Source organism: Cetorhinus maximus, chromosome 17 (assembly GCF_964194155.1).
Source record: "Cetorhinus maximus chromosome 17, sCetMax3.hap1.1, whole genome shotgun sequence".
In the NCBI taxonomy this organism is placed as follows: domain Eukaryota; kingdom Metazoa; phylum Chordata; class Chondrichthyes; order Lamniformes; family Cetorhinidae; genus Cetorhinus; species Cetorhinus maximus.
This window is the reverse complement of record NC_135895.1, coordinates 83,550,757-83,566,872: the sequence shown is the minus strand read 5'-3', so window position 1 is coordinate 83,566,872 and position 16,116 is coordinate 83,550,757. Positions and strand designations below refer to the sequence as shown.

Genomic DNA, 16,116 nt, shown 5'->3' with positions numbered 1-16,116 from the left:
TACATTTATTACAATAGTAGTTACCTGCTAAAATCGATTGTATCATGTTTTAGTGCTGGTCAGGACTCTTTGATTAACACTCCCACTCCAACTCGAACTCCCCTGGACCTGATCAATATTATTTTCACCATTTTCAGCATGATTTTTCTTTTCATCCTGAGCTAATTTTGTACCCTTTCTGCACTGTGGACGTTGCAAAATTCCTATCAATCTCTTATTACATTTTTCACTGGAATCGGAGATGAATAGGAGATATACAGTCAGGAACAGTGATTCCTAATTCCAAACAAAAAGATTCCTGGGTCCGAATTCTCTCTTTAAGCAGGTGCCCAACAATTGGAACCGTAAATGTAGTTTCTATAATGCTGAAAGCTTTGCACAGAAACAGACAAAAAGGAACTCCCAGGAAGTGATGCTGCATCAAATCGAGAACTTCCAGGTAAATTGTGTTCTTAATTGTGCTGGGGAAAATGTCATGATCTGTTTGGTAATGTCGGGTGTGCAAGGCCGGCGGGGAACAGGAGGTCAGGTTTTCTCCCAGCTCTCAGTTAACATGGACAAAAGTCTCAGAGGAAATTGTGTGCCCACCTTCTTCTATCAGGCGGAGTACATGGCATCTGGTATGGGAACAGTGTGTATTGAGCATACTAGGGCATTTTGGCCTAAAGAGGAAATGGACGCAAATAAGCTATCACTCTGTCAAACTCAAGAAATATTCCTCAAAAATCTCATCTGCATCTGCTCTCCATTTTTACCTTGATTTTCTTCATCGGCTTGACTTCCATTGTCACCCTCAGTGAATTGGGATGCTTGCTTGTTTCCTTTCTGCTCCTCAAATCTCTGCTCAGTTCTGCATTCTGAGCCTATCAGAAGAAATGCAGTTCAGAACAAAGAGCATTAATTCCAAACATAGTGTCGTTTATCAAAAACATGCCAAGCACTCACAATTGTAAAAACTATTTCTCACACACTAAAATCTAATCAGCTGATTTTGGACAGATGATCTGTCGAATAATGTACAGCAGAAAGTGGCCTGAATTTTTCGCTCGTTGGATGCGCGCGATCGGTGTGCCCGGGAGCAGATGGGAAACGAGCGCCCGACCAGAATTGGCCCCCGACCGCGATTTTGCACTGGCTGACCAATTAACGGCCAGCCAGCGTGAACCATGCACTGAGAAAGGTTCAGCACAGCCAGTCGGGGCGGGCGCCAACATCACCACGGGTACGGGTGAGCGCTTCCAGTAAGCTCCCGGAAGGCAGACAGCTGCCTCAGGGAGCTGCAGCCCTCCACAGAATAAGCCAAACAACAAAAATGCTGCAAAATATGTCCATGCAGCACAATTAACCACCTGAAATCATACCTCAGAAAAAAAAGTCCCTAGATAACTCATCATTTTATTTCACCAAGGAGATTTCATCCCGCCCAGGATTGAGGTTTCAGCAATAATGTAAATGCCACCCTTGCCCATCCGCCAACCGTAAAAATGGACGGGCCACAAGAAATCACTTTCAATTGCTTCCTTAATGGGCTTCAATGCCAGCTTAATTGTCGGCGGGCACACGGCGAGATATCACGCCCGACGCCATTTCGTGCAATTTCATGTACGTTTGGGTCAGGCACGTGCCTGCCTGATCAATATAAAGTTCTGGCCAGTGTGTACAGGATGTGATTGACAAGTGGTTCTGATGACAGCAAGTAGTGAGAGTGAAAGGTTGCTCACCACCATGTGCTCTGCAGAGATTAGTGTCCAATCTGCAAACAATTTCCTGCAATGAATTACACTATAATATGAAATATAAAAGAATACTTGATCGAGTTACAATGTGTGGAGCTCTGCATCAACACACTTGAAGACAACTATCTGGGTGATGCTGTGAATTGCTGTACCAATCAGTCAATATATGACTTTTCACAGCAAGTTATGTTGCCAACCATACACAAACTACCACTGTAAGCAGAAAATGGGTCAGGTAGCACTGCCTGCTTTCTCATATCTCCTGGCCATCAGTTTTGGACAAAGAGTGTCTCAGACCTCAGAGGAACTGCGTTTCCCACAATCCTCAAAAGTGAAGACTGCATTAATCAGTTAAATGGCTCCAGCATTTTCAGACTGTACCTTGCTTCATTGGGTTTGTCATTAAATACAAAAGGGGAATATCACAAGTGGCTGCCGTATCAGCATGGAACTTGAGTGTGGTCTCATTGAAAGCTTCTGATGCAAACAGGTACTTATACTCAAGTTTCACAATAATCATCTGCTGTCTCTCTCTCTCTCTGTCCTAATAATTGCCAGTTTTTAAAATATATTCAGTACAATACTAAGTTACTGGCTGAATTCTGAACTCCAGGCAACTAGATTCAGTAATTGCACCATGTTCTAGTGCTGTACACAACACTTTGCTTAACAGTGCCACTGCACATTCCTTTTACCTTAACTTCTCCAATATTATTTTCAACTTTAAAAAGTTCAGCTCCAAACGTGCTAATGCAATTATGCCAAAGCAAGGAGCCCCAAAGAATTTTGTTTCCATTACTAAGCAAAGGTAATTTATGCATTAACTTACACTCAGCAGAAATCTGCTTCTATCTGGTTATTGGGGAGGCAGGGAAGTTATGGAACAGAAGGCAAGGACTTGCTCCCCGCTCTGCCAAACTCTCAGTTCTGTTATGAATTTGAGAGTGACTTCAGAGTAAATCACGTGTCTGTATTTTTATACTGGGGAGAGTAACTGGCATGTGCAGAAAGAACAAAGTTTGCATGAAGACGCTCTAGCACCTGTCATTAAAGTCAAGAACTGAATTTGAATGAGCTTCGCACTCTGGCCAGCATAGAGAATATTAATTTTCCTCACCGTCCCGACTACCCTCTGTGCACTGTAGAAGTTGCAGAGTTCCCATCAACCCCTTTTCACACGTTTCACTCGTGGATTCTGAGAGAAACAGAACATACGCAATTGGAAACAGTCATTGCTAATCCTAAACCAACAGTTTCCTGGGTCTGAAACCCTCCAGTCAAACAGCTCCCCAATAATAGGAATCGTGAATGTAGTTTCTAAAATGCTTTAAGCTCTGCACAGGAACACAAAATGAAAATTCCAGCGAGTGATGCTGCCATCAAATCGAGCGCTTTCAGGTAAATTGTATGTTTAATTTTGCTGAGGTAAATGTGATGATCTGGTAATGTCGGAGGCGCAAGGTTGACAGGGAACAGAAGGTGAGGTTTTCTCCCAGCTCTCAATTAACATGGACAAAAGTCTCAGAGGAAATTGTGTGCCCACCATTCTTCTGCCAGGCAGAATACATGGAATCTGATGAGGGAACAGAGTGTGTATCGAGCATACCAGGGCATTTTTGCCCAATGAAGAAATGGTTGCATTTGGGATTTCCACGCAGTCGAACACAAGAAATATTCCTCAAAAATCTCATCTCCATCTCCTCTCCATTTTTACCTTGATTTCCTTCATCGGTTTGACTTCCATTTTCACCTTCAGCGAATTGTGATTCTTCCTCATTTCCTTTCAGCTGCTCCAATCTCTGCTCTTTTCTCCATTCTGAGGCTATCAGAAGAAATGCAGTTAAGAACAAAGAGCATCAATTCCAAGCATAGTGTCATTTAGCAAAAACATGCCAAGTACTCACAATTGTAAAAGCTATTTCTCAAACACTGAAATCTTTCCATCGATGCACACTAAATCAGGTTCTGAAAAAGGGCATTTACACACTGAAATCTAATCAGCTGATTTTGACCTGATGATCTGTCGACTAACGTATAGCAGAAAGTGGCCTGAATTTTTCGCTTTTTGGATGTGTGCGATCAGCGTGCCCGGGAGCAGACGGGAAACGGACCCCTGACTACGATTGGCCCCCTACCGCGATTTCGCACTGGCTGACCAATTAACGGCCAGCCAGCGTGAACCACGCACTGAGAAAGGTTCAGCACAGCAGTCGGGGCGGGCAGAGGGCGGGCACCAACGTCACCACGGGTACTGGTGAGTGCTTCCAGTAAGCTCCCGGAAGGCAGACAGCTGCCTCAGGGAGCTGCAAACCTCCACAGAATAAACAGAACAACAAAAATGCTGCAAAATATGTCCATGCATCACAATCGAGTACATGAAACCATACCTCAAAAAAAACAGTCCCCAGATATCTCTTTTTATTTCATTTCCCCAAGGAGATTTCATCCCGCCCTGGATCGAGGTTTGAGCAAAAATGTAAAGGCCGCCTGGCCCATTCGCCAACCGTAAATGTGGACGGGCCACAAGAAATTACTTTCAATTGCTTCCTCAATGGACTTCACTGGCAGCTTAATTGTCGGTGGGCGCACTTCCAACTGGCCGTCCAACAAGATATCGCGCAAGTGCGCAAAGTCCTTGGGATGCTCGCCCGACTCCATTTCGTGCAATTTCATGTGCGTTTGCGTCAGGCACGTGCCTGCCCAATCAACGTAAAGTTCTGTCCAGTGTGTACAGGATGCGATTGACAAGTGGTTCTGCAGACAGCAGCTAGTGAGAGTGAAAGGTTGCTCAACACCATGTGCTCTGCACAGATTAGTATCTAATCTGCAAACAATTTCCTGCAATGAATTACACTCTAATATGAAACATAAAAGAATATTTGATCAAGTTACAATGTGTGGAGCTCTGCATCAACCAACTATCTATCTATCTGGGTGATGCTGTGGATTTTGTACCAATCAGTCAATATATGACTTTTCGCAGCAAGTTATGTTGTCAACCATACACAAACTACCACTGTGAGCAGAAAACGGGACAGGTAGTACTGCCTGCTTTCTCACATCTCCTGGCCATCATTTTGGACAAAGATTGTCTCAGACCTCAGAGGAACTGTTTTTCCCACAATCCTCAAAAGGGAAGACTGCATTAATCAGTTAAGTGGCTCCAGCATTTTCAGACTGTAGCTTGCTTCATTGGGTTTGTCATTAAATATAAAAAGGGAACTACACAAGTGGCTGCCGTAACAGCATGGAGCCTGAGTGTGGTCTCATTGAATCCTTCTGATGCCAACAGGTACTTATACTCAAGGTTCACAATAATCATATGCTTTTTCTCTCTATTCTAATAATTACCAGTCTTTTAAATATATTCAGTACAATAGTAAGTTACCTGCTGAATTCTGAACTCCAGGCAAATAGATTCAGTAATTGCACCATGTTCTAGTGTTATACGCGACTCTTTGCTGAACAGTGCCACTGCACATCCCTTCTACCTTAACTTTCCCAATATTATTTTCAACTTTAAAAAGTTCAGCTCCAAATGTGCTAATGCAATTATGCCAAAACAAGAAGCCCCAAAGAATTTTGTTTCCATTACTAAGCAAAGGTAATTTGTGCATTAACTTACACACAGCTGAAGTCTGCCTCTATCTGGTTATATGGGGAGGCAGGGAAGTTGTGGAACAGAAGGCAAGGACTTGCTCCCCGCTCTGCCAAACTCTCAGTTTTGTTATGAATTTGAGAGTGACTTCAGAGTAAATCGCGTGTCTGTATTTTTATACTGGGGAGAGTAACTGGCATGTGCAGAAAGAACAAGGTTTGCATGAAGACGCCCGAGCACCTGTCATTAAAGTCAAGAACTGAATTTGAATGAGCTTCGCACTCTGTCCAGCATAGAGAATATTGATTTTTCTCACCGTCTCGACTACCTTCTGTGCACGGTAGAAGTTGCAGAGTTCCCATCGACACCTTTTCACACATTTCACTCGTGGATTCTGAGAGAAACAGGACATTCACAGTTGGGAACAATCATTGCTAATCCCAAACCAACAGTTTCCTGCGTCTGAAACCCTCCAGTTAAACAGCTCCCCAATAATAGGAATCGTAAATGTAGTTTCTAAAATGCTTTAAGCTCTGCACAAAAACACAAAATGAAAATCCCAGCGAGTGATGCTGCCATCAAATCAAGCGCTTTCAGGTAAATTGTATGTTTAATTGTGCTGAGGTAAATGTGATGATCTGGTAATGTCGGAGGCGCAAGGCCAACAGGGAACAGGAGGTGAGGTTTTCTCCCAGCTCTCAATTAACATGGTCAAAAGTCTGAGAGGAAATTGTGTGCCCACCATTCTTCTACCAGGCAGAATACATGGAATCTGGTGAGGGGACAGAGTGTGTATCGAGCATACCACAGCATTTTTGCCCAAAGAAGAAATGGATGCAAATAAGCTATCCACGCTGTCGATCACAAGAAATATTCCTCCAAAATCTCATCTGCATCTCCTCTGCATTTTTACCTTGATTTTCTTCATCGGCTTGACTTCCATTGTCAACCTCAGTGAATTGGGATTCTTGCTCAATTCCTTTCTGCTGCACCAATCTCTGCTCAGTTCTGCATTCTGGGGCTATCAGAAGAAATGCAGTTAAGAACAAAGAGCATTAATTCCAAACATAGTGTCATTTATCAAAAACATGCCAAGCACTCACAATTGTAAAAACTGTTTCTCAAATATGGAAATCTTTCCATCGATGCACACTAAATAAGTTCCTGAAAAAGAGCGATTACACACTGAAATCTAATCAGCTGATTTCGGACAGATGATCTGTCGAATAATGTACAGCAGAAAGTGGCCAGCGTTTTTCACTTGTTGGATGTGCGCGATCAGCGTGCCGGAAGCAGACAGGAAACGGAACCCTGACCACAATTTCGCACTGGCTGACCAATTAACGGCCAGCCAGCGTGAACCATGAGCTGAGAAAATTTCAGCACTGCCAGTCAGGGCGGGCAGAGGGTGGGAGCCAATGTCATCACGGGTGCTGGTGAGCGCTTCCAGTGAGCTCCCGGAAGGCAGACAGATGCTTCAGGGATCTACAGACCTCCACAGAATAAGCCAACAACAAAAATGCTGCAAAATATGTCTACGCAGCACAATTAAGCACCTGAAGCCATACCTCATAAAAAAAGTCCCCAGATATCTCTTTTCACTTTATTTCCCTAAGGAGATTTCATCCCGCCCTGGAGCGAGGTTTCAGGTAAAACGTAAATGCCAACTGGCCATCCGCCAACCATAAAAATGGACGGGCCAAAAGAAATCACTTTCAATTGCTTCCTTAATGGGCTTCATTGCCAGCTTAATTGTCGGCGGGAGCACTTCCGACCACCACGCACTGCCGCCCAGCGAGATAGGGCACAAGTGCGTGAAATCCTTGGGATGCTCGCCCGACGTCATTTCACGCAATTTCACGTGCATTTCGATCAGGCGCGTCCTGCCCGATCAATGTAAAGTTCTGGCCAGTGTGTATAAGATGTGATTGACAAGTGGTTCTGATGAGAGCAGGTAGTGAGAGTGAAAGGTTGCTCACCACCATGTGATCTGCAGAGATTACTGTCCAATCTGCAAACAATTTCCTGCAATGAATGACACTCTAATATGAAATATAAAAGAATATTTGATCGAGTTACAATGTGTGGAGCTCTGCATCAACACACTTGAAAGCATCAATCTGGAGGATGATGTGGATTGCTGTACAATCAGTCAATATTTGACTTTTCACAGCAAGTTATGTTGCCAACCATACACAAACTACCACTGTAAGCAGAAAATGGGTCAGGTAGTACTGCCTGCTTTCTCACATCTCCTGGCCATCAGTTTTGGACAAAGGGTGTCTCAGACCTCAGAGGAACTGCGTTTCCCACAATCCTCCAAAGGGAAGACTGCATTAATCAGTTAAGTGGCTCCAGCATTTTCAGACTGTACCTTGCTTCATTGGGTTTGTCATTAAATAAAAAAGGGGAATATCACAATTGGCTGCCATATCAACATGGAGCCCGAGTGTGATCTCATTGAAAGCTTCTGATGCCAACAGGTACTTTTTCTCACATTTCACAATTATCATCTGCTGTCTCTCTCTCTCTATCCTAATAATCACCTGTCTTTAAACTATATTCAGTGCAATAGTAAGTTACCGGCTGAATTCTGAACGCCAGGCAACTAGAATCAGTAATTGCACCATGTTTTAGTGCTGTACGTGACTCTTTGCTTAACAGTGCCACTGCACACTCCTTTTACCTTAACTTTCCCAATATTATTTTCAACTTTAAAAAGTTCAGCTCCAAACATGCTAACGCAATTATGCCAAAGCAAGAAACCCCAAAGAATTTTGTTTCCATTACTAAGCAAAGGTAATTTGTGCATTAACTTACACACAGCTGACGTCTGCCTCTATCTGGTTATATGGAGAGGCAGGGAACTTGTGGAACAGAAGGCAAGGACTTGCTCCCCGCTCTGCCAAACTCTCAGTTCTGTTATGAATTTGAGAGTGACTTCAGAGTAAATCGCGTGTCTGTATTTTTATACTGGGGAGAGTAACTGGCATGTGCAGAAAGAACAAAGTTTGCATGAAGACGATCGAGCACCTGTCATTAAAGTCAAGAACTGAATTTGAATGAGCTTCGCACTCTGTCCAGCATAGAGAATATTAATTTTCCTCACCATCCCGACTACCCTCTGTGCACTGTAGAAGTTGCAGAGCTCCCATCAACCCCTTTTCACACGTTTCACTCGTGGATTCTGAGAGAAACAGAACATACGCAATTGGAAACAGTCATTGCTAATCCCAAACCAACAGTTTCCTGGGTCTGAAACCCTCCAGTCAAACAGCTCCCCAATAATAGGAATCGTGAATGTAGTTTCTAAAATGCTTTAAGCTCTGCACAGGAACACAAAATGAAAATTCCAGCGAGTGATGCTGCCATCAAATCAAGCGCTTTCAGGTAAATTGTATGTTTAATTTTGCTGAGGTAAATGTGATGATCTGGTAATGTCGGAGGCGCAAGGTCGGCAGGGAACAGGAGGTGAGGTTTTCTCCCAGCTCTCAATTAACATGGACAAAAGTCTCAGAGGAAATTGTGTGCCCACCATTCCTCTGCCAGGCAGAATACATGGAATCTGGTGAGGGAACAGAGTGTGTATCGAGCATACCAGGGCATTTTTGCCCAATGAAGAAATGGTTGCATTTGGGATTTCCACGCAGTCGAACACAAGAAATATTCCTCAAAAATCTCATCTGTATCTCCTCTCCATTTTTACCTCGATTTCCTTCATCGGTTTGACTTCCATTTTCACCATCAGTGAATTGGGATTCTTGCTTATTTCCTTTCTGCTCCTCAAATCTCTGCTCAGTTCTGCATTCTGAGGCTATCAGAAAAAATGCAGTTAAGAACAAAGAGCATTAATTCCAAACTTCGTATCTCTTATCAAAAATGTGTCAAACACTCATTATTGTAAAAACTATTTCTCAAACACTGAAACCTTCGCATTCATGCACAAAAAAGAAAGTTTTGAAAAAGAACGATTAAACACTGAAATCTAATCTGGTGATTTTGGACAGATGATCTGTCCAACGATGTATAGCAGAAAGTGTGTACAGGATGTGATCGACAAGTGGTTCTGATGAGAGCAGGTAGTGAGGGTTAAAGGTTGCTCACCACCATGTGCTCTGCAGAAATTAGTGTCCAATCTGCTAACAGTTTCCTGCAATGAATTACACTGCTTGTAATTTTTTTAAAAAAGTTATTTGATCAAATTACAACGTGTGGAGCTCTGCATCAACAGATGTGAAAGCATCAGTCTGGGTGATGCTGTAAATTGCTGTACCAATCAGTCAATATATGACTTTTCATAGCAACTTATCTTGTACATCATACACAAACCACCACTGAAGGCAGAAAGCAGGTTAGGTAGTACTGCCTGCTTTCTCATATCTCCTAGCCATCAGTTTTGGAAAAATGTTGTCTCAGACCTCAAAGTAAGTGTGTTTCCCACAATCCTCCAAAGGGAAAACTGCATTGATCAGTTGAGTGGCTCAAACATTTTCAGACTGAACCTTGCTTCATTGGGTTTTTCACTAACTACAACAGGGAACTATCACAAGTGGCTGCCGTATCAACATGGAGCCCGTATGTGACCTAAGTGAAAGCTTCTAATGATACTGAAGCTTGTGAACATCATCTGCTCTTCCTCGTTCCTCATATTCACGTGTCTAGAATGTACACTTATTACAATAGTAGTTACCTGTTGACATCGATTGTATCATGTTTTAGTGCTGGTCAGGACTCTTTGATTAACATAAAAGCAAAAAACTGTGGATGTTGGAAATCCAAAACAAAAATAGAAATAAAAATACCTGGAAAAACTCAGCAGGTCTGACAGCATCTGCTGAGAGGAACACAGTTAACGTTTCGAGTCCGTATGACTCTTCAACGGAACTAAAGAAAAATAGAAAAGAGGTGAAATAGAAGCTGGTTTAAGGAGGGGGTGGGACAGGTAGAGCTGGATAGATGGCCAGTGATAGGTGGAGATAGCCAGAAGATGTCATAGACTAAAGGACAAAGAGGTGTTGAAGGTGGTGATATTATCTAAGGAATGTGCTAATAGGTGACATTAAGGGTAGAAAGCAGGACCAGCAAGGTACAGATAGCCCTAGTGGGGGTGGGGTGGGGGGAAGGGGTCGAAATAGGCTAAGAGGTAGAGATAAAACAATGGATGGAAATACATTTAAAAATAATAAAAATAGGTGGGAAAAGAAAAATCTATAAAAATTATTGGGAAAAAAAGGGGCGGCGGTCGGAAAGGGGGTGGGGATGGAGGAGAGAGTTCATGATCTAAAATTGTTGAACTCAATATTCAGTCCGGAAGGCTGTAAAGTGCCTAGTCCGAAGATGAGGTGCTGTTCCTCCAGTTTGCGTTGAGCTTCACTGGAACAATGCAGCAGGCCAAGGACGGACATGTGGGCATGAGAGCAGGGTGGAGTGTTCAAATGACAAGCGACAGGGAGGGCTGGGTCATGCTTGCAGTGAGACCGAAGCTGTTCCGCAAAGCGGTCACCCAGTCTGTGTTTGGTCTCTCCAATGTAGAGGAAACCGCATTAGGAGCAGCGAATGCAGAAGACTAAATTGAGGGAAGTGCAAGTGAAATGCTGCTTCACTTGAAAGGAGTGTTTGGGCCCTTAAACGGTGAGGAGAGGGGAAGTAAAGGGGCACGTGTTGCACCTTCTGCGGTTGCATGGGAAGGTGCCGTGGGAGGGGGTTGAGGTGTAGCGGGTGATGGAGGAGTGGACCAGGGTGTCCCGAAGGGAATGATCCCTGCGGAATGCCACCGGGGGGGTGCAGAGAAGATGTGTTTGGTGGTGGCATCATGCTGGAGTTGGCGGAAATGGCGGAGGATGATCCTTTGAATGCGGAGGCTGGTGGGGTGATAAGTGAGGACAAGGGGGACCCTATCATGGTTCTGGGAGGGAGAGGAAGGTATGAGGGTGGATGCGTGGGAGATGGGCCGGACACGATTGAGGGCCCTGTCAACCACCGTGGGTGGAAAACCTACAGCCTTCCGGACTGAATGTTGAGTTCAACAATTTTAGATCATGAACTCTCTCCTCCATCCCCACCCCCTTTCCGATCCCCCCCTTTTTCCAATAATTTATATAGATTTTTCTTTTTCCACCTATTTCCATTATTTTTAAATGTATTTCCATCCATTGTTTTATCTCTACCTTTTAGCCATTTCGATCCCTTACCCCACCCTACTCCCACTAAGGCTATCTGTACCTTGCTGGTAGTGCTTTCTACCCTTAATGTCACCTATTAGCACATTCCTTAGATAATATCACCACCTTCAACACCTCTTTGTCCTTTTGTCTATGACATCTTTTGGCTATCTCTACCTATCACTGGCCCTCTATCCAGCTCTACCTGTCCCACCCCGCCCCCCTTAAACCAGCTTATATTTCACCTCTTTTCTATTTCTCTTTAGTTCTGTTGAAGAGTCATACGGACTCGAAATGTTAACTGTGTTCCTCTCCGCAGATGCTGTCAGACCTGCTGAGTTTTTCCAGGTATTTTTATTTTTATTTCTCTTTGATTAACACTCCCACTCCAACTCCCCTGGACCTGATCAATATTATTTTCACCATTTTCATCCTGAGCTAATTTTGTACCCTTTCTGCATTATGGACGTTATAAGTTTCCTATCAACCTCTTACTACATTTTTCACTTGTGGATTCGGAGATAAACAGACGATATACAGTCAGGAACAGTGATCCTTAATTCCAAACAAAAAGATTCCTGCGTCCAAAATTCTCTCTTTAAACAGGTGCCCAACAATTGGAACTGTAAATCTGGTTTCTAAAATGCTGAAAGCTTTGCACAGAAACACACAAGAAGGAACTCCCAGGAAGTGATGCTGCATCAAATTGAGAACTTTCAGGTAAACTGTGTTCTTAATTGTGCCGGGGAAAATGTGATGATCTTTTTGGTAATGTCAGGGGTGCACAGCGGACAGGGAACAGAAGGTGAGGTTTTCTCCCAGCTCTCAATTAACATGGGCAAAAGTCTCAGAGGAAATTGTGTGCCACCATTCTTCTACCGGGCAGAATACATGGAATCTGGTGAGGGGACAGAGTGTGTATCGAGCATACCAGTGCATTTTTGCCCAAAGAAGAATTGGATGCAAATGAGCTCTCCACTCTGCCAAACACAAGATATATTCCTCAAATATCTCATCTCCATCTCCTCTCCATTTTTACCTTGATTTCCTTCATCGGTTTGACTTCCATTTTCACCTTCAGCGAATTGTGATTCTTCCTCATTTCCTTTCAGCTGCTCCAATCTCTGCTCTTTTCTCCATTCTGAGGCTATCAGAAGAAATGCAGTTAAGAACAAAGAGCATCAATTCCAAGCATAGTGTCATTTAGCAAAAACATGCCAAGTACTCACAATTGTAAAAGCTATTTCTCAAACACTGAAATCTTTCCATCGATGCACACTAAATCAGGTTCTGAAAAAGGGCATTTACACACTGAAATCTAATCAGCTGATTTTGACCTGATGATCTGTCGACTAACGTATAGCAGAAAGTGGCCTGAATTTTTCGCTTTTTGGATGTGTGCGATCAGCGTGCCCGGGAGCAGACGGGAAACGGACCTTTGACTACGATTGGCCCCCTACCGCGATTTCGCACTGGCTGACCAATTAACGGCCAGCCAGCGTGAACCACGCACTGAGAAAGGTTCAGCACAGCAGTCGGGGCGGGCAGAGGGCGGGCACCAACGTCACCACGGGTACTGGTGAGTGCTTCCAGTAAGCTCCCGGAAGGCAGACAGCTGCCTCAGGGAGCTGCAAACCTCCACAGAATAAACAAAACAAAAATGCTGCAAAATATGTCCATGCATCACAATCGAGTACCTGAAACCATACCTCAAAAAAAACAGTCCCCAGATATCTCTTTTTATTTCATTTCCCCAAGGAGATTTCATCCCGCCCTGGATCGAGGTTTCAGCAAAAATGTAAAGGCCGCCTGGCCCATCCGCCAACCGTAAATGTGGACGGGCCACAAGAAATCGCTTTCAATTGCTTCCTCAATGGACTTCACTGGCAGCTTAATTGTCGGTGGGCGCACTTCCAACCGGCCGTCCAACAAGATATCGCGCAAGTGCGCAAAGTCCTTGGGATGCTCGCCCGACGCCATTTCGCGCAATTTCATGTGCGTTTGCGTCAGGCACGTGCCTGCCCAATCAACGTAAAGTTCTGTCCAGTGTGTACAGGATGCGATTGACAAGTGGTTCTGCAGACAGCAGCTAGTGAGAGTGAAAGGTTGCTCATCATCATGCGCTCTGCAGAGATTAGTATCTAATATGCAAAGAATTTCCTGCAATGAATTACACTCTAATATGAAACATAAAAGAATATTTGATCAAGTTACAATGTGTGGAGCTCTGCATCAACCAACTATCTATCTATCTGGGTGATGCTGTGGATTCTGTACCAATCAGTCAATATATGACTTTTCGCAGCAAGTTATGTTGTCAACCATACACAAACTACCACTGTGAGCAGAAAACGGGACAGGTAGTACTGCCTGCTTTCTCACATCTCCTGGCCATCATTTTGGACAAAGATTGTCTTAGACCTCAGAGGAACTGTTTTTCCCACAATCCTCAAAAGGGAAGACTGCATTAATCAGTTAAGTGGCTCCAGCATTTTCAGACTGTAGCTTGCTTCATTGGGTTTGTCATTAAATATAAAAAGGGAACTACACAAGTGGCTGCCATAACAGCATGGAGCCTGAGTGTGGTCTCATTGAATCTTTCTGATGCCAACAGGTACTTATACTCAAGGTTCACAATAATCATATGCTTTTTCTCTCTATTCTAATAATTACCAGTCTTTTAAATATATTCAGTACAATAGTAAGTTAACTGCTGAATTCTGAACTCCAGGCAAATAGATTCAGTAATTGCACCATGTTCTAGTGTTATACGCGACTCTTTGCTGAACAGTGCCACTGCACATCCCTTCTACCTTAACTTTCCCAATATTATTTTCAACTTTAAAAAGTTCAGCTCCAAATGTGCTAATGCAATTATGCCAAAACAAGAAGCCCCAAAGAATTTTGTTTCCATTACTAAGCAAAGGTAATTTGTGCATTAACTTACACACAGCTAAAGTCTGCCTCTATCTGGTTATATGGGGAGGCAGGGAAGTTGTGGAACAGAAGGCAAGGACTTGCTCCCCGCTCTGCCAAACTCTCAGTTTTGTTATGAACTTGAGAGTGACTTCAGAGTAAATCGCGTGTCTGTATTTTTATACTGGGGAGAGTAACTGGCATGTGCAGAAAGAACAAAGTTTGCATGAAGACGCCCGAGCACTTGTCATTAAAGTCAAGAACTGAATTTGAATGAGCTTCGTACTCTGTCCAGCATAGAGAATATTGATTTTCCTCACCATCCCGACTACCATCTGTGCACTGTAGAAGTTGCAGAGTTCCCATTGACCCCTTTTCACACGTTTCACTCGTGGATTCTGAGAGAAACAGAACATATGCAATTGGGAACAATCATTGCTAATCCCAAACCAACAGTTTCCTGTGTCTGAAACCCTCTAGTTAAACAGCTGCCCAATAATAGGAATCGTAAATGTAGTTTCTAAAACGCTTCAAACTCTGCACAAAAACACAAAATGAAAATCCCAAAGAGTGATGTTGCCATCAAGTCAAGCGCTTTCAGGTAAATTGCATGTCTAATTGTGCTGAGGTAAATGTGATGACCTGGTAATGTCGGAGGTGCAAGGCCGACAGGGAACAGGTGGTGAGGTTTTCTCCCAGCTCTCAATTAACATGGACAAAAGTCTCGAGGAAATTGTGTGCCCACCATTCTTCTACCAGGCAGAATACATGGAATCTGGTGAGGGGACAGAGTGTGTATCGAGCATACCACAGCATTTTTGCCCAAAGAAGAAATGGATGCAAACGAGCTATCCACGCTGTCGATCACAAGAAATATTCCTCCAAAATCTCATCTGCATCTCCTCTCCATTTTTACCTTGATTTTCTTCATCGGCTTGACTTCCATTGTCAACCTCAGTGAATTGGGATTCTTGCTCATTTCCTTTCTGCTGCTCCAATCTCTGCTCAGTTCTGCATTCTGGGGCTATCAGAAGAAATGCAGTTAGAACAAAGTGCACTAATTCCAAACATAGTGTCATTTATCAAAAACATGCCAAGCACTCACAATTGTAAAAACTATTTCTCAAACACTGAAATCTTTCCATCGATGCACACTAAATAAGTTTCTGGAAAAGGGCATTTACACACTGCAATCTAATCAGCTGATTTTGGACAGATGATCTGTCGAATAATGTACAGCAGAAAGTGGCCTGAATTTTTCACTTGTTGGATGTGTGCGATCAGCGTGCCCGGGAATCGGACCCCCGACCACGATTGGCCCCCTACCGCGATTTCGCACTGGCTGACCAATTAACGGCCAGCCAGCGTGAACCACGCACTGAGAAAGGTTCAGCACAGCAGTCGGGGCAGGGAGAGGGCGGGCGCCAACGTCACCACGGGTACTGGTGAGTGCTTCCAGTAAGCTCCCGGAAGGCAGACAGCTGCCTCAGGGAGCTGCAGCCCTCCACAGAATAAACAAAACAACAAAAATGCTGCAAAATATGTCCATGCAGCACGATCAAGTACCTGAAACCATACTTCAAAAAACAGTCCCCAGATAACTCTTTTTATTTAATTTCCCCAAGGAGATTTCATCCCGCCCTGGATCAAGGTTTCAGCAAAAATGTAAAGGCCACCTGGCCCATCCGCCAACCGTAAATGTGGA

At 43.7% G+C, this 16,116-nt stretch overlaps 1 protein-coding gene across 1 annotated transcript in view; it reads right to left on the bottom strand.

Annotated features, from left to right (window-relative positions):
* LOC144692552 (uncharacterized) overlaps positions 1 to 16,116 on the bottom strand; it is a 59,538-nt gene that overhangs the window by 24,853 nt on the left and 18,569 nt on the right. The window contains exons 14-23 of the mRNA XM_078561549.1: positions 15,328 to 15,435; positions 14,732 to 14,809; positions 12,535 to 12,642; positions 9,041 to 9,148; positions 8,444 to 8,521; positions 6,248 to 6,355; positions 5,651 to 5,728; positions 3,451 to 3,558; positions 2,854 to 2,931; positions 756 to 863 (exon numbers count right to left, since the gene is read on the bottom strand). Coding sequence (XP_078417675.1) covers positions 756 to 863; positions 2,854 to 2,931; positions 3,451 to 3,558; positions 5,651 to 5,728; positions 6,248 to 6,355; positions 8,444 to 8,521; positions 9,041 to 9,148; positions 12,535 to 12,642; positions 14,732 to 14,809; positions 15,328 to 15,435 — 960 coding nt within the window. The remainder of the gene's footprint in view (positions 1 to 755; positions 864 to 2,853; positions 2,932 to 3,450; positions 3,559 to 5,650; positions 5,729 to 6,247; positions 6,356 to 8,443; positions 8,522 to 9,040; positions 9,149 to 12,534; positions 12,643 to 14,731; positions 14,810 to 15,327; positions 15,436 to 16,116) is intronic.